The 23424-nt window shown below is 39.1% G+C and overlaps 1 protein-coding gene across 12 annotated transcripts in view; it reads left to right on the top strand.

The window, feature by feature from the left end:
- Positions 1 to 23424, top strand: part of RBFOX1 (RNA binding fox-1 homolog 1) — a 1119155-nt gene that overhangs the window by 752887 nt on the left and 342844 nt on the right. For all 12 annotated transcript variants that reach the window (XM_083872230.1, XM_083872241.1, XM_083872231.1 and 9 more), the window contains one exon: positions 4794 to 4835. In XM_083872230.1, coding sequence (XP_083728356.1) covers positions 4794 to 4835 — 42 coding nt within the window. The remainder of the gene's footprint in view (positions 1 to 4793; positions 4836 to 23424) is intronic.

The raw sequence follows: 23424 nt of genomic DNA, 5'->3' as shown, positions 1-23424 counted from the left end.
ATGCAAACACACATACCTAGCCAAGAGAGTCTGTTCTGGAAAGGATTTGCATATGCAGAGACATATATACATTCTGTAGCCCTTTGTGTTAGAAACACAATGGAACACAAGGTCTGGAGGCTGTCAGTACATTGTCACCTCCTTAGAGTGTCCTCAACATCTGGGGGCGTTCAGGAGACATGTCCAGGAAAGTTTAGGCATCTTGTGGTGGAAAAGGAGGAGCCCAGTTACTCCTTGAGGAAAAATTACTGATATTATGTTTGAAAGCTTCTAGATGTTGCTGTGACTACCAAAGGCTCTGAAATCTCCATTTCCAGTTCATTTAATCCTGTATATTTATGCAATTATTGGTACTTTTAATGAGTCCTCTGTGTTTGAGCACCTTGGGCTCTACTTTGTGCCATTGTGAGCTCTTGGGATGGATGTTGTTTCTTCACTTGTGTTTTGGGGTTTCACATGTAGTACTGAGAGGCAGTTTTAGATTAATACACAATATTATTTATACATTTCTGTACAAGCCCACACTCTCTCCACATATTAAATAACTTGGGGTATTATTTCTTCTGAATTCTGCAGGGCAATGAGATAATGAACACTAATAAGTAATAAAAGGATGCAGGGAAGTGGCTGTTTCCAAATGAAATACAGCAGTGCGTGGTGTGTGTCCTTGTGCAGCACAGCCTTTCTGTGCAATGTGGCAAGGAGAAAACCCAAGCATTTAATTTTTGACAGAAGACTTTTCCAGTCAGATGAGTGTCTAATGAGAGAGAGCACTGACAGATGGATTTTGCAGTTACTATGCAATCGTATGGACTGTCTCAAAGTGTCTGGAGAAACACAACTGCTACAGCTGTGAGAGGATAGTCCATGGTCTGGTTTCAGCTGTTTAATCTGTGTATGGATGAGGAGGAAGAGAATTTCTCAGTCAGATGATGAGCAGTCACCAGTTGGCAGGTGGGTTCTGGTAAAGGCACTGAGAAGTCACAGTGCCTTTCTCACCTGGCTCTCAAGCTCCACAGTTTGTGTGTAGGTACTGACTGTATAATAAAAACAGGCTTATTGTTGAAATTCTATTAATCATATTTGCTCTGTCCTTTTTGAGATGTTAAAATGAAGGCAGCAGTTTCAGGGGGCCTTTCGTTTACCCCGTGGTTAGTTATGGTAAAATATCTAGAAGATAAAAGACATTAGATGTTGACCTGTTATTTTTCAGCCACTCTGGGACTGTGCTCCATTACAAATAACCTCAGTCCTGAAAACATTTTGAATTTGAAAATGTAAAACCAACACTTGGGAATGTTGTACTGCAACAGAAATGTTCTTTTACATTTAAGCAGACATTTTCTGTAAATAACCTTGTTACTCTCCTATTGTTCTCTTTTCCCAACCACCCCAGCCCTTTCTTTAAAATGACACTTAAACTTGACAGCAAAAACCTTTCACCAGTGGACTTTTGGTGTTCCTTAACACCTGCAGTGATGCTGCTGCTCTCTCATTCTGACCATTCACACAGAGATGGGTCCCATTTTCTGTTTGGTTTCCAGTTTCCTCAAAGCCAGGACTGGTGTGTCCCTATGAAGAGTGTATAACTGATAAATATATTGAACAGATATTCAGTCTCCCACCTGTTTCTGTTGCTCAAAGAAAACAACACAGACTTCCCCATTCCAGTCCTGAACTCATTGAGGAATGACACCAGCAGGTTGCACAGTATTTCCAAAGTTTTTTGTTATTTTTTGGTTTAAAATGATGAAGCCTGACAGCACAAGTGTCTTCTAAGACTTTTGTCCTATAAAGGAGCCTGTAGTTCTTTCAGAATTTCTCCTTGATAAAATCCTTTAAAGACAATGAATCTTTTAGGCATTCTTCCACTAAACTCACAGTATGTGAGAGCCTGACACAATGGCACTCAACATACTGACCAGCCTTAAACTAAAATAAGTAAATAGTTAATTGCATATGGCTCAATCCAGAGCCATAACAAAGTAAATTTAGGATTGAGAAGCAACGTATTGAAAATTGCAGGATGTGCACAAGGTTTGCTTCTAGGCTCTCTTGATCATTAATTAAATATGTTATGGCTTTCAGTTTTTCCTCATTTATCTGTGCAGGTTTACATATTGTAAATGCATTATTTATGTTTTCCCTTAAGTGCTCAGTACTGCCAGGATGTTTCTCTTAAACTGGCACTGATAGCAAAAAAGACAAAATGAGAGAGCAAATTTGGCACTGGTGAAATGCTCAGAGAGCTGCTCATGTTCAAATGAGCCTTTCCCAGATGTGTTTTAATAAACTTGAACTGACAAATAGAGGGCTAGACAGGCAGATGGCATCCATGTTTAAACTATGATTTTTTAATTTTTTTTTCATTAAGGTAAGTTTGATTTTTTTTTTTTTTTTTTTTTTATCTCATCCTAATAATACCTTATCACTAAGCCTTGCTGCTTTTTTTTCTGGAAAGTTCCTAGGATGAAGGGTGATGAGGTAGCTGTCTAGGTGGATGTTCACTCTGAGGGAAGCCAGATCTGAAATGGGTTTTGTTGTTGTAGCCAAAACACAATTTGGAATCAAACATTTGCTGAACTTTGAATGAAGGGAATTGCCACCATTGGTGTCTCCTGCATGTTGCCCCATTTTCTCTCCTTCCAGAGTAATTGAGTGTCATGCAGGTGGTTGCATCAAAAAAAAAAAATAAAATTAAAATAGTGTTATCACATTCATATGAAAGCTGTTTGTTTTATAATAAATTTATGGTTTTCTTCTGTTGGTTGTGCTGCTAGATATGGAGGAGCAGTTGGATGTCAAGATTTGGGCATCTTCTTATTCACTTACTCTTTGCCTCTCTATGGTGTTTTCCCACTGTTCAAAAACACTTCTTTCCCATCTTAAATACACTTTTTCTGGTGTCTGAGATGTTAGGTATTTTATGTTTCAAATTACAGTAGCAAATGGCTACTAACTAAAACACAAAATCTGTTTAAATAGTCAATAACCATAATCCTTGCTCCACTCTATGAGTATTAGATACACTTTTATCTTGTTACCTTAGAAATTTCACCTTTCTTGCATTCCAAACCTCCCTCCTCCATCCCACCAGCAGAGGTTAAAATCTTTAACACAGAAAACCTAAATAGCAAAAAAGACTCTGAACAGAACAACCCAAACTCACTTCTGACTTTGACCAGATGATCACTTTAGGTCCCTTCCAACTGAACTATCCCATTCTCTTTATTTTTGATCAGGGTGAACAGTGGAATTCAGATCTGAAATTAACTCTTGAGACTTATGCAAGCACACTTACAGTGCAGACTAATATAACCTTAAAGTGACTCATAAATGGTGTAAAGTCATGAACCTTGAAAAGTGCAATCGTTAGTTCTGCAAGTGACAGTCACTTTTGCTGTACTTAATTTGACTCCTTAGGGGAATTGTAATTAGACCTGTGCTGAATTCCTTTACTTTTTATTCCCTGCTAGGAATTTCAAAGTACATTTGTTTCTTTTAGGTTTGTAATACAGAGTCCCTGTATTTACAACAGGGACTCTGTTGTAAAACTTCTGTACAAGTAGAAAATGAAGCCTGTTATGTACTTTTTGGGACTCCTGTGATGAAAACCAGGCAGTTTTATTTTGTTTGTAGTGACCCAACTTTGACTGAGACATTGCTATTTTCATTATCACTACAGAGTAAAATTATCTTATACGAATGGGTATTGGTTTGTGTTTTAACTGTTTCTAAGCACAAAGCAGTGATGAGTGTGCTCTGAACCTCTGAAGATATCCTCAGAAACATTGCATCCAATTTCATGTTTTATGGATTGTTTGCCATCTACACTAGTGACACAACTGACAGTGATGGCACTTTCAAGGCTAATTACGCTCTCTAATGATTCTAAAATTATTTTTTGAAAAATCCAAAACCCAACCAGACACAAAAACCCTTCTCTCCACACAGGCAGATCAACACCCGAGTGCTTTCCTGAGCAAATCTTTGAAAGTTTGATTCCAGAGGCATGGCTGGGTTGGACACCAGGGAGCTGGAGAGGAGGCTGGGAACTGGAAAGGAGGCTGGAACAGGGTGTTTCAGGGCTGTCGTTATTCCCAGAGCTCTTCCTGGAGGAGCCTCTTCCTTCTGGCAGAGTTGGGATGTCCCAAGTTGTGCTGCCCCTGCCCCGTGTCTGCTGCCACAGGGAGTGAGGTCCCACACTCTAAACAGTGTTTCTTGTAAATCTGGAAGAGCACTAACAGCAATATGGAAAAAACCAAAAAACAACATGCTGTGGAATCAAATAATCTTTAGAGTGACTTTCACACGAGGTTAGAACTGGATGTTTTCATAGGAAAGTGTTTTATCACTGATTTGAAGCTTCTGTATCTTTATTCCTGAGCTGTGCTGTGAACAGATCATGGTATTGAAGCTGTGGGATATTCACAAATACAACAGGCTTGTGATGGAACACAAAAGGAGTAAAGCTTCTTCCTGAACTGAGATGCCAATGAGGTGTTTAAAACATAAACAAGATTCTTCTCTACTTCAGTTTTGTTGTGGGTTCTCATTTAATTTCATTTTAACCTTTGTAAATTGAAAATACATAAAAAAATATTTATTTGCAGTAATGATTCTGTGTGGATGCACAGGACAATATTGTGTTTAGATAAATCACTGCATTTCCTATATTTATATGTGTAAAGATAGGTAAGAGCTGCTGTAAGACTTAGCAGCTTTGTTGTGGCAAGAATGTTATGCTTTCAAAGTTATTTTGGCTTTTTTTTTTCTTTTTTTTCCCCTTGTAGGGTTCAAAACAACAGATGAGTTGTGAAAGAGAACAGCTAAGGGTAAGTGCACTGCTATGCAAAATGTTCTGTTTCTTTAAAACATAAGCAGAATCTAGTCTGTGCTATTGACAGATGGATTACTTAATTTAAGAGGGACATATTTAGGTCATTTGTTGCTTGTTGGTAAATATTGTACATTTTTAAGTATAAAGGAGCCAGATAAATCCAAGTTGATATTTTTCTCTGTAATGTGGTGAGATTTGGCAGTAAATGCCTCTTCATGGGACCCCTGACACTCAGTGAGCTCTTCCCTGCCCAGTGCAGCTCCAGCAGTGCCAGAGGTCCCACCGTGAGGTTGTTTCCAGCAAGAAGCTTTTCCCCTGTGGATTTTTATAGTCCCTGTACTTTCAGAGAGGAATCATTGGCAGGGCTGTGAGAGCTGGTTATTTTAGGGTGTCTGTTGGTTGTGCACAGTCTGTAAGGAGATGCAGCTGCTGATCTCTCGTTTTCCCCTTTTCCTGTATCAGTGACCGTGTTAAACAGCTCTTAGTCGCTGCTCCCTTTAAATGCTGCAGATCCCTGAAGATGTTTTTTCCATTGCAATATTTCTAGTATTTGTTTGGGAAAGTATAAGAGCTTTCATTAACTAGAAGGAAACAAAACCAAACCACAAAAACCCCACCAACCCAAAGCTTTTTGGTCATCTGAGTGTTGCTTAATAGACCTACATTTATTGATAACACATGATGAGTATTTCCTTGAAATCCCACATGAAAGTAGAGAGGGAAAGGGAGGCCTGAAGGAAGGGTGAGTTTCTGTACAAACAGAAATATTGTTGGGAATAGAAAAAAGCAGTTTTCTGTTTGTTTGTTTGTTTGTTTGCTGTTTACTAAACACCAGCAGTGCCTGCATGACTTGCAAGTATAAAGAATATACTTGTCTTAAAGTACATCCTGCAGTGTTCTTGTCCATCCAGCCATTCTTTAGATTAACCCCATCAACATATCTAGATGCTTCAGCTGGTCCTCACCACGCTTGTAATGGGATTTTTGGTAAACAAGTTATGCAAGAACAATGCATCACGTATTGTCCTCAGTTCTTCTCTTGCTGAGATGTGACTGCATTGCATTGTGCTGGAGCTGGAGTGACAAAGCTTTGCTTTATCAGTTGTCATGTCTCAGCAGAGCAGCTGTCAAAGCTAAAATATTGCAATAGTACCTGAAGGACAAGCTTTTCGAGAGGTAGCAGTACCTTGAGAACAAAGAAAGTTTTTCATTTCTTTTTGTTGTTTTTATTTTCTCCCTCGAATGAAGGAAAACATTGGTTTTTAAATGTAACGTGAGGAGGCCACCAGCTCTCTCTTCAAATAAATCCGTGTGCTTTTTCAAAGCAGGGGATAAAATGTGGTGCAGTGGAACTTTCACGTCTCTCTCTATTCCAGCATTACATATTTGTGTCTGACAATGAGCTCAGTGCTTAGGATGCCTCTGTGCCACAGCAAAATGTGACACCTAAAGACAAAACCATGTCTGTAACCTGCTGAATGTGGGTACATCATCATCCACAGCTGTTCCTGTTACACTAAACACAGTTTCTGGTGTCAATTCTGCTCCTGTCCCAGAGATTCCCCATGGCTTTCACAGCTTATCTGCCCTGACAAAAGGTCACACTGATATTTAAATGTATTGTGTGGACAAGTTGCACTTTGGACACACTCAGGGTGTCACTTGACCATTCTGCCACCTTTAGGTTGGCTCCCTCACTGAGCAAGGCTGTTAAAGAGATGTTTCATTGGCTGAATCAGCTATTACAGGCCTGATTTTGTATTTTCTTGTGGGGTTTGGGACCTGCCATGAGTACTTGGATGTGAGGAAGTCTCTTCATAAAAGTGGTGCTTCATCCCAGCTGAAAGAATTAAAATAGAAAAAGGAAACATGATTAAAACAACAAAACCCTAACATCCTGTTGTTTGTTAAACCAAGCAAACCAGATTATTGTTAGATCATCTAATAATACAATAAAAAAGATAGAATATCTCCCAGTTCCTTGCTAAGTCTAAGATTAAAATGTCTGCCACTCTCCTTTTTTGATTCTGTAATAATTCCTTAGTCTAAGAATCATAAAAAAGTTTCAAAAGAAAGGCTTGTTAAAACATAATAGTGTGAATAAATAATAAGTCATTGTGTGTCTATAGAAAGAAATATCCAAGTCTGACTAAAATCATTTCTTCAGACATTTCTCACCTCTTATCTGTTTCACTGCCTTGTAAATTCTAAAGGCAAAGCAGCGTGTCACTGTTCTGGAATAAAGCATTTAGAGTAATGAAACTCATTCATATTAGAGCCTCTGGCCATTATACATTATATTTACAATGAATGGTAATCCTAATGATTAAGGAAGCCTGTGTATTTTAACCCTTTTCTACTCAACATTTGAACTTCACAACAACCACAAATGTGTATTATGTGGTACAGTCCCCAGGTAGACATTAATATCTTTATCCAAATTATTTAAATGAAAAATTATACAAAAAAACTATGGGAGTTTTTTATCTCTAGCAAGGCTGTGGTTTTTTTTTTTTTTTTTTGGTGGTTTTTTTTTTTTTGTTTTGTTTTTTTTTTTAATTATTATTCTATTTAGAAACATAACCTAACTTTGGTGGATTTCCATTTGATTTTAAAAAATAAAGCATCAATGCCATTTTTCAAATTTTCCTTTCTCTTGGCAGAGATTTTCATTAGAAGGTGCTGCCTTGAATAATAATTATTTTCATGTTTCTCAATGTCCTTTTGCTTTCTAATCTGGTGTCACTTAAATCAAGCTACACTAAAAAAAAAATAAACCAACAATGTTTTTAAAGGCAAATTGACTCGTCAATATTGCTGTCCCCACCTCCCTCCACACACTGTGCTTTATTAATATTTCCTTTAAAGAAAATAATGATGCTCTTGACTCCCCTTCATTGTGTTTTGTGTTATATAAACTGGTTTATAAATCTCTTTTTGGACCTCCCCTCTGACTCCATCCTGCTGCCCCTTGGTGCTCACGAGTGTCTGTGTGTGGTTGGCATTCTGCTGCATTAGAAATGACCTGCACAGAACTCGCAGCTTGCTCAGAATGGTTTAAAAACTCTTTTCTGCTTTTATTTCAGTCTGAAAAACAGACTTGGAAACATGCGTGGTCCAGGTTATTTAAGGCTGTGAAGAGAATTGGGATATGAGCCCTAAGCAGAGATTATTTGGAGTACATAAAGCTATAAATAAGGGCAGTGACAGCTCAGAAGTCTGTCTGCTCTTCCCACTGAACCTGGGATGGTACTTTTTTATCCCAGCCTAAGGGCATGGCTTAAATGTACAGGCCAACTTAAAGCTTGCTGAGCTTTACCCAACCTTCAGGTCATAATTGATTATTTTGCATGATTAATTCAGTTTAACTGTTTAAAATGAACTCCTCTATCTGCCCTGGCATGAGCTGTGCTGTAGAAGTGAAAGCTTTTGGTCCTGATGCTGCAACACCAGGTGAGCTCTCCAAGGTGGGCAGAGAGCAATTTTAAACTCTACCATTGAGGCTTTATAAATGTTCCTGTGAATACCAATGAGGTCTAATGGCAAATGGTGTGATTAGCTTTAGTTAAAAACTGAAATTTCAAGTGACCCAGTTGTTGCTCTAATTACCAGCTTCTTTCACATGTGCTTATTATCAAGGTGCATTCTGTGCAGCCAGAGTTCCTGCTCTGCTCTGAAATACAGGCAAGGCAGGCTCTTACCATCATCTTGTATATAATATCAGTTTTTATGTTTTTATACTGCTCTAATTTTCAAGGAGACAGAAGTTTTACATTCAATGTCGTTCTATTTGTCTCGTCTCTTTTATGGCAAATGAAATAAAGTGAAACATGCAGCAAAAAATGTATCAAAGTTACCCCAGGTAGAGAGAAAGCAAAAGCAAATGCATTGATTTATGCCCAGCATAATTTTTAGGCAACACTGATCCTGCAGTGTTTAGCTTTATTTGTGGTTTATTCAATGCATTAATTTATCAGGTCTGTAATGTGCTCAGCTGTATTGATGAGTACTCTTGGAAACTTTTTAAAAGAAACTTTTTGAAGCTCATTGTTGTGGCATTAGCTTTCTCCAGTGATCAAGAATAATCCATTGCCAGTTTCGTGCCCAGAGTTCCTCTGATGCACAGGGGAGTTGTGTTGTGATTCAGTGATAGAAACTCATTTTTTTTATCAGTTTGAGCTGAGCAAAAACAAACAAATAACTGGAGAGAAGAAGAGAATCAGAGTGGAAGTGATTTGTTAAGTAGATATTACTCCTGAGGGTTTTCTCAGATTATTCAAGGTTATAGCAGGGCAGAGCAGAGCTGGTGGGTGGCCAAGAGCCTCTGCTCTCCATCCACCTCTCCCCACGCTGGACAGGAGGCAAAGAAATGGGTGTGAGTTTGTTTTGTGAGTCAGTGACGTTACCAGAGAGCAACAGGTAATTCATAGCATTGCTGCAAAACTGGGCAGCTGCTTCTGGCCAGTGAGGAAAATATCACTTTTGGCCTTTCCTCTGAAAACCCCTTGGTCTGCATTTGTAAACAGCAGGTGTGTGTTTTGCCAGGAAGAGTTACCTGGAACTACCAACTATTATGGGTTCAAAGGGTAGAGAACTACTGAAGTTGGATCAATCCAGTGTGTTTAGCCCTCATCCTTTCCTTAGGAATTCACATGTGCTGCATTTGATGTGCCAGACAAGTGGCTTTAAGTGACCCTGCTGCAGTTCCTGTGGCTGTTCTTGCAGGGAGCTGTGTGTGCCATCCTCTGTGTTGGTGTAGTGTGGAGGTACAGGTAGCTGAGAGCAAGAAGATGATGTATTTTTTGTTCCTGATCTGTATTACATTGACATGGAATGAAATTGGAGTATTCTCACTCACTGTCTTACCAATTCTGTTTCTAGTGGTTCTGTAAGGAGTAGTACACATCACAGCTCAGGGAAGAAAAATCTTGGAAATAAGATCTAAAAAAAGACTGGGGAGAAGGGTTAAATGTAGGGATGTGATTTCATTTAAATTTTAGCTTTGCTTGAAATCAATGTGTGCCAAAAAAAACCCAAAAAAAGACAACTAGAAAAATGTAAATTTCAATCGCAGTCTTGCTTGGTAGTTCTGCTAAATTTTAGGAGCCTTCCCCAGAATAGTAACTCATAATGCTGGCCTACAATTTGTTATTTTAATATTAATATTAATAATATTAATATTATTCAACTAAAAGCAATAGCAAAGCAATGACAACTGTCGAGGTTCATGTTTCAGGTGCCATGGCCTCTCACCACAAGGATTCTGTTCTCTTCAAATGCCAACTATTAATAGGGCCTTTGGATGGAGAGAATAAAGTGTTTGCAACACTTCGTTCCGTAGTGGTGCCACTCACTTCAGGTTTCTTTGAATTCTTTCAGGAACAGTTAAGAGGCCTTTAGGTATTGTCCTGACTCTGCTCTTGATGGAATTGCTGTTCAGAAAACTTTCCATTCCTGTCCTGATGTTGTTTTGGCATCTCTCTCTGAGAACAGCAGGCAGAGGCTGTTCTGCTGTTCAAGCACCACTTTCCTTTGAATTCAACTTGGATTTTTGCACAGTCAAGTGTTTTCTCTGTGTGGTGCTTCATAATTGCTGGAGCTGAAGGATTACAGGAATTTTTGGTGAGGCTGAAGCAGTGAGTACCTGTCCAGTGAGGGTGACAGATTCTGTCTGGGGCTCTGCAGCACTTTGTGTGGAACTCAGCACCTCCTCAGTGTGTGTTTGAACTCATATCTGTACACAGGCAACCAGGGACAGGGAATAGATCCCTAAGGATAATGAAGGTTCAGGGAGTGGTAAATTTGTGAAGGGATAGAAGGAAATATATTTGAACGGTTTGAGGGTTGCTGAGACAGTACCCAACATAAATTCAATATTTCTCTGCTCTCTTTCCTGCTGCACAAACATGAGCAATGCCCAGTCCTGGATCCACTCTGGGTTTGGGAGCAGCTTCTGCACTGAGAGCAGCAACTTTTGGTTCAGACTTTGTGCAGTGACTGCACAGAGCTCCTGCTGCAGAGCACTCGCTGTGAGCAGGGGATGCTGGCCTAGAAAAGAAGAAAGGTTTTCTTGCTTAGTTGGTGTTTGTTGAGAGAGAGTTTTGTTTTTTTTTTCACACAGCTTTTGTAGTTTCTCTTTGATCATCTGGAAACCAGACCTCTGAGTGCACAGCTTTAACAGTGTTTATACTATCCTGACTTATTATTTCAACCTCTGCTGTTGCTGAGGCAGTTTGACTAGCAAAGATCATGGTCTCTTTAGTGTCACACCTAATTCAAGCAGGAAACATTATCTAGTTTACAGTGCAGTTTGGAGAATTTGTGGATTTTTTTTTTTTTTTTTTGTGTTTCTTTTTTTTTTGTTTTGTTTTGGTTTTTTTGGGGGATTTTTTTTGGTTTTGTGTTTTGTTTTTTAGGGGTTTTTTTTGGTGGTTTTTGTTGTGATTTTATTTTTTTTCCTATTTAATTTGCCGAGTTGGTTGGCATTTTTTTGCAAGTTTTGGGTTGGTGGTGTTTTTGTTTTTTTTCCCTGGGTGTTTCCACGAGACCTTTCTGGCTTGGGTGGGGGTTATGTGATTTTGGATTTTGCATGGGGTAGCACTGTTGGCTCGAACCATTTACTTTTCTTTTTCACTTTGGAGAAAAAAAGTGAAAACCCAGGAAAGGCTTTCCAGGTAGTTGGGCTGCATTTTTTAACACACTCTTTGGTCCTTCTGCGTGGTGGATTTCTATTCTCATTCACTCATATATAAAAGAACAGGCTGAGCAACAAGATTTTTAAAGGGGACAAGAAAGGCATTGAAAATATGGTAAGAACTGAAAAAAAAACCCAAACCAATTTACATGGACAGTCCAAAGAATGGGCTGTTATGGGGATATATAGTCACTGAGCCACACTGACTTCTTGAACCAATATTTTTTCAAGTAGAGAGAATGAAGGAATATTGATTTTAATATGGATATCATGTCCTTGTATTGATGTTAATGGTCTTTTCCTGTTCTGTAAAATCCTTCTGAACTTGTTTAAACTGGTCAGGTGTGCTACTCTACAAAATCATTTCATTATGCTTTTATAAGTAGCTGCCAAATATTTTCAAAGCAACAAACCTATGAAGAAAAAAATAAATTCACCTTAAATCCCCCAGAAATGCATGAATCAATAATAATATGCAAATATGCAAAATATTAACATGCAAATATGTATTTGTGGTATACATATATATAAATACAGTTAAGGATCCAGCCCTGAATTGTGGTTGACGTGCACATACAACACACTTTTGGATAAAACGTGAAATCTTGGATTTTGATAAACCAGGATTTTAGACGTCTGTATTTGTCCTTAGTCTTGACATTTTTAATAGTAAGAATAAGTGAACTGTAAGTGTGCTCTCTTCTATTCTGCAGCAAAATCCCAACTTGTCCCAAAAGCCAAGTCCTTGTGTTCAACAGGAGTGGCTTTTTTGGTACAAAATCCCAAAAAACTCCATGTAGTCCCCAGGAAACAGAACAGAGAAATAAAAATAAAATAAAACAAAATCTGTGTTTTACCAAGCTGACACTAGTTTTGTGCCATCTTGAAGTTTTGAGCTCCAGAAGGAGCTAAACCTGGTGTTGCGAGACAAGTGAAGTACAGAATTTTAAAAACACCTTTAGTGGACTAATTTTTCTTCTCTTCACAAAGAGGCTTGCAGCAAAAATTTGCTTAAAAAGAAAGTGTATTATCCAGAATTTCACACCTCCCTGTGTGGGCCTGCAGAGGTGGAGGCAGGAGAAGCTCATGAAGCTGAACAGGGCCAGGTCCAAGGTCCTGCCCTTTACCTGAGGCAACACCAACATCAGCAGCTCCTGGGGGACAAACTGATGGAGAAATGGGATAAACCCCCAGCTGATATTTTCATATTTGTAGCATTTGGTATCTGGAGGGTCCATTTCATCAGCCAGGAAGTGGAGAAAGGTACAAATTCTCTGCTGATTTGTAGCATCTTTGCTGTTTCTCACCCCTGGGAGAAGCTGACCTTGTTTTTGGGGGATGTTTTCTCCTCCCCATCTCTGTGCTGTGGTGGATTTTGAAGCTTTGATCACCTCTGTTATCTGTAAAGACACTGTGGCTTAGGCAAGGAGAGAGGGAGAGATAAAACCAAAGTGCATCAGATCAGAGGCATTTTCTGTGCTCCACTAATACCAGAAATTGAAGCCCTTCATGTGAAGGAGTGGCTACAGATGTATCCCAAGTGTGTAATCAAATGCCACCTAGACTGCCATTGGCAGGTAATGGGCAAAAATACAGATGCACTCAGTGCTCACAAGTTCCATTTCCAGCATTTCCCTTTCCTGCAGCAGTTATCTCTGCCTTTGGAGTCTTAAGATCTCTCAGAGTACAAGACTGAAAGTAAAAAAAAAAAAGTGGTGCTCATCTCAAGGTCACTTTGGTACTTGAGAGCAGCTGCCCTCCAAAGAGCACATAATGAATAGTTTTATTACCTTTTGGTTGGTTTTCCCTACGTGCTCTAGAGTGCTTCATATGCTATCAGCTCATTTCTCCTTTTTTTTTTTTCTTTTTTTTTTCTTTTTTTTTTCCCTTCTGAACTACTGCTTTCTACAACTGTTTTCATCATTGTTAAAAATCATTTATATAGCACCATAAATTACAGGCACTTTACAAGCACGGAGTAAGATCCTGCCTTTGCCCCAAATACTTTATGGTTCAGATACATCCTTGATATCTGGTGGACCTTTTTTTTTTTTTTTTTTTTTTTACTTAACACACTGCCTGGGAATTTTTAAGGTAGATTGCATTAATCTCCTGCTTTATTCCCCCAATTTTTCATGATCAAAATGATGGTGAGTGCCTTTATGTGATGCAGATAACCCAATCATCTGTTTGCTACTCCCCATAAAGGTATTGTAAACATTCTGCTCGTGAAAATTCCAGGCAGACATTATTTGTGCTCATACATTGGCACCTAAAACCTGTAAGCACTGGAAAAAAAAAAAAAAAAAAGAATAAAATCCAGCCTTTGTATAATTTAATTCCCCCCTTGTTTTTTTTTTTTTATTGACACTCGTAACTGGTATTTTCCATTTTTTTGGAATAAAATATCCCAGGAATTTTCTTATGATATTGCCACAGTGCCCAAGGAAAAACCTGACAGCATGTTCTTCGAGAGGGTAGTTTAATTTTTGGAGTTTTGTATCAATTATTAGTCTCCCAACTCCAAAACATCTCATACCTTATTTACACTCCTGCTTCCACTAATGCAGATATTTAAAATTTAATTATAGTTATAATTTAATTTGAAATTAGGAAATTTTTTTTAATATTTGCCTCGACAATAATAGTCCAAAATACAGTAAAAGTCTGTTATTTTAAATATTTACTATTCTCTTTCACCTTTAAAAAGAGATTAAAAAAAATGTAAATCTAGGGGAAAAAAGCCATAAATTCACTTAACAACCTAATTTTTCCTAAACCCTTGAACTATGCAGGTCTTGGGTGCTGGGCACCTTCCCAGGAAATGTGGAGTCCACACTGGGATTGTGGGGATTTCTTTCACTTATGATTATCTTGTATCCAGAATATCTATTTTACACAGAGAAACAGTAAAATATTTTGAATATTTATCTGTGTTAAAAATATAACAAAACTTTTCTTGACTCATTTGTATTTGAATTTTGGAATTTTTTTTGGCATCAGAACAGAGCAATCATGGTGTGCTGGCATTGCCATGCAGTTCTTTCTAGTTTGAAAACCAGATCTAATGGCTGCAAAAAGATCAGTCTCCCATATTCCATTCAATATGTTCAAATTATAATTTTGAGCCAAAATTTTGTAGAAAGTTTTTTTTTCACTAATTTCTTTGAAAATTATTAGACACTCCAAAATAATGCTACTAGATTTACAAAATAATGGTATTAGCTTTACATTTGAATCTCAGACTTTTATAATTTTTAGAGAACTCTATGGCTTATATGAGATACCAAATATATAATGATGTGAAAAATATTGGTTCTTATCTTGAAAAGTCTTGAAAGGAAAAGAAAAAAAAAATCATTTTTCAAATTGATTAATGAAAATATATTACCATGTCTTATCCAGACTCATCCAAGCTTTATTTTGACAGTGCTGGCAAACACTGAAATTATTAAAAAGAGAAAGAAGTTCAGGAAGTTGGAATCTGTCATCACACTACCATTAGTGTGGGGATATACCATAGAGGAAATTCAGTTGAAATGAAGATTTTTGATGTTATTACAGTAAATAACAAAAGCAGATTGATGCTCCTGTGTGTTTTTCTGAACTAAACCACTCCCAAATGCTTGCCCTGTTTATTTTGCTGTGCTGCTGGCACTAAAGGAGGGTATTGATGCACTTGATGCATTCTGTGTAGCACTCAGCCTCTTCCTGCTGCACAGAGTGCCTTTCCTTGGCCAGGTGGAGGAAAGAAAGAATGTAAAATTCTTGGAACTGGATTGGAATTTGGAACATAGAAATACTCTAACAAGATGTATCTCAGGCAAAGAGAACTTTAGCCCATGTTTAATTAGGGGTTGGTACTCCCTGGCTGCAGAGCTTGGATTTCCACAGCCGCAGAAGGGTTTGATTCAAGGCAGGGAGTGAACGTGGAGACTCACTGAGTGTGCAGAGAGGAGAACAGCACCAAACATCCCCTCTGAGAGGCCAGATGGGCTTTATGCAACCTCATCCTGCAGCCCAGAGAGTCCCCCTGCCTGGGAAAGCACTGCATTCATGAGCTGTGCTCATGGAGAATTCCCTCCTTTGAGGTGCAGGTCAGGGAGGAAAACAAGCCCTGCTTGTCACCCTCTGCCCTGAGTGTAAAATCTTCTTAGGTGACAAGATCTAAATACAAGCAGGGTACCCCATGCTAAATGGGCTTGGCTGGTTTGTTATATTAGCACATGAAATTTCATGTTAAAAAAAAAATAAAAAAATCAAAGTATCTTTTGAAATGCTTTAATATTGTTTGCTGGCAAAGCTCAGCTTGCAGAGGTGCTGTGGTTTAGCAAGGTCTTGCTCAGTGAAAAGCAGTGAGTGCTGTGGTGCCTTTGATCTGCATCTTGCAATTTCCTCTGTGAGTGGAGCCCAGCTGAGCCTGATGAAGTCCCAGAGAAGGGATGTGGAGACTGTTACCAGCTCTGTGCTCACAGGAACTGCTCCGGCTCCTCAGGTGGGTGGAGCTCCTGAAAACAAGAGCAGCAGAAGTTTGGTCTGCCCCTTGCTGATGCTCTTTTAGGCTCAGTCCAAGTGCCACTAACCTTTTGTCAGGGGAAGTGTTTCAGAGCTGAGCAGTAACCCTGGGCTGCATCAGAATGTTGCCGTCGTGTTGGTGATTTGGCTCTGTTGAAAGATGGAACAGTAAAGTGTGGAACAACCACTCCTTATGATGCTACTGGAGAATTTTCCCTCCTGTGGGGGAAAAGAAAAAAAAAATCTTAATTTTCACACAAACACAAAGTATATCAGCTGAAGAATCAACATTTTGGCTTGAGACAGAGATTATATCTCCAGAATGTCATTGTCTTCACAACAGGATATAATTTGTTTTGGGTTTGGTTTTTTTTTTCAGTGTCAGTACCTGTGCGTTTGCTGTTGGAAATAGTTAACTTGGCTTTGTTGCTGGGAAAGGAGTATCCAACTGATGTGAACCATGAACCCCCAAGGAAAATAGAAAGTACATAGATTCAGAGCATCTCAGAACACCAATTAAATATTTAGTGTACAGGCTGGATCCCTCAGAATGGAGAGTGTCTGAGGTAAACACAGCATCTCTAATGTACAATCAATTTAATAAAGGAAAGGCAGCTCATTGAAGGGGAGACAATGCAGGGAGTGTTTTGATTTCAGGCTAAAGAACTGTATGAGAAGTGAACTTTTTTTTTAATTGTGAGAATTAATAGTCCAGCTTTGGTTTGCTGAAGGAATTTCTGACACCCTGGAAGGCAGTGGGGGGGGAATCTGGATCACTCACAGGTTGGTTTGGTTATTGCCTGGTTTACTGGCTTGGTGGTGGCTGTGCAAGTGGGTCTAGAAGCAGAACACAGCCATGATTTGTAGTGCCTGAAACATGCAGGAAAAACCATTCTGAATCTGATCTTTGCTCCCAAAAAAATTTTAAGACCAGGAAAAAGAATATTCCTCCTATGGGGACATTATAAGTGGTAAAGTGACCTGGTCATCAAGTGTTAGCACAGCCTCCTGTCCCAGAGTGTTCCTTGGAGCAGGGCTGTGAGACTTTACCTGCACACAGGTAAATGCAAGAACTGTTTTACGCTTGTGTTGTATTTAGCTTCTTTCTAGAAACACCTGTCCCTCAAAATCAACCATGTCCTGTTTAAAGAAAACCTACAAATGAGTCTTTGTAGTTTTTAGCTTCCAGTGTGAACAAGAGCAGACCATGGATAGCTGCACTCTCACCCATTCACAGATCTGCCATGCTCCAAGGTGCCAGGAAGACATTCCCTCTCACCCTTCCTGGCATGCCCTGAGTTCCCTCTCAGGGTTTGGACTCTCAGGGATGGACAGAGATTTCCCAGTATTTTTGAAGCGATGTCAGAATAATTTGAGGCCACTTCATTTGGCCATGGATGTGCATCCAGCACGTTGCATGACTTAGGAATGCACTGATGCAGCCTTGATTATTGTCTCACCATTTATTTGTCTTTAATGCACAAATGTCAGGTTTCAGGAAATGTCAAGGGTTTCTGGAAAAGCATAGTCTGAGGCCTATTAAAGGGGAATGCTGTGGGAGTCTTATGTTGGAAGCCAAAAAAAAAAAAAAAAAAGAAAAAAGGCAATGGAGAAAATCTGCAGACATCAAGATGATGGAGAGGGTCCTACAAGTCACAAAATGAAAGGCAGGCAAAGATGCCCAAAGTGTTTTTGTGGTCTGGAAGGCAGCCAAAGAGGCATTGATTTATTAAAGAGCAGCATCACAGCTTCCTTTTCTCGATGCGATGGTGCCATTAGAGCTCCTCAAACGGGCTCTGATTTCCTTGAGAATGAGGAGGAGAAGTTTCTGAAGACAGTTGTTATTTCCAGGCTGCTGCCACTGCCAGAGCATCACTTTGTGTTACCTGACTGGGGGAATTCAGGGTGTGAAGTGTGAGCTCCTGGTTGTTAAACACAGCCTCTACCTGTGCACGAAACACCCCAGCAGTTGTGTGGGTTTGATACTCTGCAATTGAGATGTGGTATAAAAAAAACCCCAGCTTTAATGAGACAGCAATCCTGAGCCACCAATTGTCTCAAAAATGCCAAACTCAGCTGTTTTGTTAATGGAGTTAACTCAGGGCTGTCCTTATGCTGTGTTAATATACTGGGAGTGATTAGCACCTGTGGCATCAGCTTTTTGTCTGGTTTTGTAGATATCTCAATCCTCTTATGTAACTCCTTTTCCCCGTTTTCGCTCTGAATAGGCAGGATTAGTTTTGTAGTTTTCCGTTCCAAGCCCATGCCTTGGCCCTCCAGTGCCCCCCTAAACCCTGGCCCTGTGTGTCCCTTGTTTGTCACTTGTCCCACTGGGACATGGGCAATGCCTCCACCAGGACACTCTGCAGAGCCTTGCTGATCCTGGCAGCAGAACTGGAGGTGCTCACCACCCTCACTGCTGTTTCTGGTGCTGTTCCTGGGATTTCAGGTGGCAGAGGAGCAGAGTTGTCACCTCTTTTATCCCAGAGCTGCTGTGCAGTGGTGCTGCCATCAGCAGTGGTGCTCTGGGAGCAGCAGGAGTGTGCTCAGCACACACTGTGGATGTGCCTGTCCCTCACCACATCAAAACACTGATATAACCCACCCTCAGCTACCAGGCTGTTCTCACCTTGTTAAAAAACAAGTGAGACGAGAAGACAGAGCATGAATTAGTTTTGTCAGATATATAGTCAGAAATAGCAGCTGATAGGTTTGCTGTGATAAGTTCTGTATGATGGCTTTGCTGAAAGGTAGGCTGTTCCATGATTTACTGAACTATTATAAGTGGTAAAACTGATCCATTTGTTATCATCCAGTGCATAAAGACTTCAGGATTTAAGGAGCCTGTACTAAATAACAAAGCAATTTATATACTCATAAACTGAAAATTACAGGGAAGAAGTCCTTAAGTCATTGGTAATAGGAACCTTTTATCATATTAGTGATGATTACCAAATGTTAACCCCTACTCCCCTTTTTAAAACAAAACCTTACCTTACAATAGTTGCGATTACTTAAAGAAGTCCCGGAGACAACTTTGTATTGATTTATCGTGCAGGTGTGGCAAGTTTTATTTATTTATCTGAGTTCCATTTCTCTCCCAGCCCATCAGGGCCCTGCATCAGCTGAGGTGAGCTGATTGATGGTTCTGCCAGCAGCAGCGTGGGGCTGATGTTACCTGAGGAATGGGATTAGCTGCCTCCACTGCTGGGGAGAAGATCTTTACCCAAATACTGAGTGTAGTATCTTGAAAAGAGATTTATTTTTTTCAGTGTTTCAATAACTAGATAATAGTTAGCAATAGCTGGTTTCAGATTAGCCTGTTCTAAGGAGAATATAATTATGTGTCCTACTGTGAAGATGGAAATACCCTCTGCCAGGTTTTAAAAATGCATTATAAGATTGTGAGTCATCTTTGTGTTCTCTCGAAGCAAAGATTTTATGGGCAGTGGAAAGAAGATGTTGACTAAAGCTGAGCAAACATTTGCCTGGAGGTAATTTTACTGATGACATTAGTTTCTTTTTTTCTGCTCCAGAGTGTCCTGAGATACTTAATTCATTCAATTTCATTCAACCAATCTAAGTTCTCAAGGAACAGATGAATTGAGAGCCACTTGTTACCAGTACTCAATATTTGATATCCAGCTTGCTTTGCTCAAGTGAGAATGATTACATGCTGAAACAGATTTGTTTCTTTTTGTGATCTGCATAAGCTGAGGATCTAAAGTCAAGGGGAAGATTTGTACACACACAAAACACACCTGGGCATTGTCCAGAAGAAAATTGGAGAGGTGTACTAACATTTCAGGGAATTTAATTAAAACTCTTTTCTTGCAGCAGGTAAATTCTGGTCCCACTGTCCTTGTGTTAAACTTTTCTTTCACAGACCTTATTTAAGTAAAGTCAAATCCATCATCAACTCTCAGTAAACCCTCCCTGATCAGACTGAAGCTGGAGTTCAGCTGATATCCTAAACCCAGGGGAGGTTATGTCAGGTTTTCCTGTGGCTTTTATTTAGCAGAACTGTTGGCTGAGTCTGTTCTCACCAAAGAGAGTGAAGAACCTGCCACTGAAATGATGGGTAAGGGCTTGATTAAGCTCTTGAGTGATCACTAATAAATTGGCTTCATTATAATCACTTAGTTAGCCTGAGTTTTGTCAGGATAGAATGTTTGAGTGTGGGACTTTGTTCCAGACACGTCACCAATGAAATGTTTGTACCAGACAAAGGGGCAGAGCCCTCATGGTTTCCTTCCCATCGCCTTCCTGTGCTATGAAAAGGGAAAACAAAATTTTCTATTGCTGGTTCTGTGGGAAATGATCAGCTGTGTGCAGCCCATGAGGGTGCCATGGAATTTGGGAACTGCCTCCACCCTGCTTGTCCCCCCTGGACTGTGCACCGAGCACAATTCATCACAGCCAGGAATCTTCACTGGGGATTTTAAATTGTGCTGAGCTCTAGTGACCAGATTGTTGGCTGGTTGCTCCTCAGGCTTTCCTGGGACAATATTGTGACCTTGTTGTTGTAGTACAGCCAATGAGCACAGAAACCAATTTCTTGCATCAAAAGTGACAGAAGGGCTAAAGTAATAAAAATTAATTGAAAATGAAAAAAAAAAAAAAACCAACCAAAAAACCCCCAAAAACAAAACAAACAACAAAAAACAAAAACAAAAAAACCAAAACAAAACAACAACAACAAAAACAAAAAACAAAAACAAAACAAAAAAAAAACCCCAAAAAACCAAAACCAAACCAAAACAAAACCCAAACAAACAAACAAAAAAAAATCCCAAAAAACTGTGTGGTGAAAACATGGAGTTCATAAACCAACTGAGCTGTACATAAAGTTGCACTTTGTTTGCTCTTCTGCATTTATGCTGAAATCCAAAAAGCAAAAGTCAGAAAAAGCAAAACTCAGCCCCTTAAAACTGCAGTGACACAAGAACAGATTAAGGGCTTGTTTTGTTTCCATACCTCCCAAGAATTTGCAGTTTTTCATTTCATATGCAGCCATGATAGATGAGGCTGTTAAGGTGTGGAAATTAAGCACAAACACAAATATTTCTAGTCTTTTAAATGCTTCAAATTATTTTTTGTATTCTGTGTAAATTATGTGAGATTTTAGTGTTGTTGCAGCTCATGTATCATGTGCATCACTGGTATATTTTCTTGGGGAAGTTGAATTAAAATAAACCAGTTCATTACCAGCAACAGCAATGTAATCATTACCATCACATTCCCTCCCTCCTTTATTAGGCTTTTTGGGTTTTAAGAATTATTCAATCCCTCCGGTTTAAATTTGGAAGAACAGAGATGTTAGTTGAAAACACAGACTCATCAAAGTCAGTAAGTTTTGTCTTTGCAGTCCATTAGTCAAATCTATGATTTTGATACCCTTGTATATGGAAAACAGGGATTACAGAATTTAGCACTGAGCCTGTTTTAATATTCCTGCGGTTCCTAGGAGTCTCCCATCCCCTGCAAAAGGAGGAACTTAGTCTGCATTTTCTTATCTTTCAATGCAGTAAGCAGCAATATCAGTGCTATTTCCAATCTTCTGTGTCATTAATAAATATGCCAAGATATGTCTATGAATTATGGTCCTTTAATAAGGTAATGGAACTCCTAGAATCTAGAGCTTGATTTTTTAGAAATGGGAACTGTTCAGGTGCCAATAAGAATGTGCTGATCACACATGTAACTAATCTTGATTAATTATGAGCACACCATTTATTATTTCATTGTTGCTGTTACCAACATGTATTTTTATCTACCCTTAATATCTCACCGATGCCTCGTGATTCTGTAGGGAAAATAAATGATATTCTGATTGATTATAAAAGTTCAGGTTGTGATATGAGCTCACACAGCAGTGCTGGTTGTGAAGCTGAAAGTCCCTGTGGAAGATCCCCAGGTGAACATCTTTGGGAGCATCAGAGGAGCTGGGCCATTATAGCAGCAAATAGCAAATGCCCAGAGTGGTAACAGCATTTCTGGCTGCCTGTTTTTTAAAAGAACAACAAAGTCCTCATTGATTTCAATAGCCTTTGACCTGAACCCGATGTCAGCTCTCCTGGACAAGCCTTTGTTAAAATGATTGTGGTCAGTACCTTTTATTTACTTTTTTGGCATTGTTTGCAAATCCAGAACACGTAAGAAGTGACCTTAGCAAACAGGGTTTAGTTTAAACTTCAGCCATAGGTGCAAAACCCAGAGTAATACACCTGTTTTCAGTCATCTTTTTATCCACATTTTTTTACCTGCACAAGAACTACAGGTAATCTAACAAAACATTGAATAATATCTGTGTGAAAAATGAAACACTTCAACTGAATGGGATTAGAAACTCTTCCTCTTGTTTGGAGGAATAAGATGTGAAGAATTGACTGAGTAACCAACCAATTTAATAATGAAGAGAATTTAGAGTACAGAGAGAGTAGTTGAAAGCCTTGGGACACCATTCCCTGAAGTTTCATATGCTGCCTGTGCTCCAAAACAGGGAAATTTTGATACAGAAGTGATTTATAGGCAATAGCTGTGCACAGTCTTTTATCACATTAATAAAATCTTTAAATAGTCTTTGAAAATTCTAAAGCCTCCTGTGTTCAGTTGAGGTGCACAGATAGAGAGAACTGCTGGCTGGCAGATGTTCAGATACATTATCAGAAAATGTATTTGCAGCCTAACCAGTATAATGCAATTCATTCTAACATGATATTTCAGGTTTATTGCGGTGTAAGTGACTACAGAACACCAGGAGACTGAAGGAGGTGAAGGTGTGCAGTTTAAAGGTGCCTGGGTTAGGCCTGATAGTATTGGTGGCTAAACTGACAGATCATTTAAACAACTCAAAACTGGAAACAAAAGGGGTTTCTTGTCCTCTTGTTGTCTGCCCAGGTGAAGGAAGTGGCTTTGTTTCCTGAATCTGCACTAAACTTATACCAATGTTATTGTTGTCGTACATTACAGTAAGAGTTATCACTTCAGGAATTGCTGTGTTAAATCTCTGCCTTTTTTCTCCACTAAAAGAGGCAACATTATTTTGCCTGGCCGTAGTATTTTGCAGATGAAACATAAATAGTTCTGTGTGTGTGTTTATGTATTTGTTTGTCTGTATAAACCTCTCTGTTGAAGTCTTAGTGTGAAGTGCCACGTGAATTGATTGCTTCGTTTTTCTGTTAAATCAGCTCTGAACTGTCAATGTTATTAAAAACCAGCAGGTTTTTTTTTTTGTTTTTTTTTTTTTTTTTTTTTTTTTTTTTTTTTTTACTTGGACTTCACCTTGGTGGCAGATTCCAGTTGGTTTAGTGCTGTGGATTTTAGTTTCTTCCTCCCAGTCTTGTTTTGCTGTTGTGTCTCTCCTTTCTGGGCT

Source organism: Zosterops lateralis (assembly GCF_965231275.1).
Source record: "Zosterops lateralis genome assembly, chromosome: 15".
Taxonomy (NCBI): domain Eukaryota; kingdom Metazoa; phylum Chordata; class Aves; order Passeriformes; family Zosteropidae; genus Zosterops; species Zosterops lateralis.
Note: the sequence above shows the minus strand (reverse complement) of the source record. Positions and strands in the feature narration are given on the sequence as shown.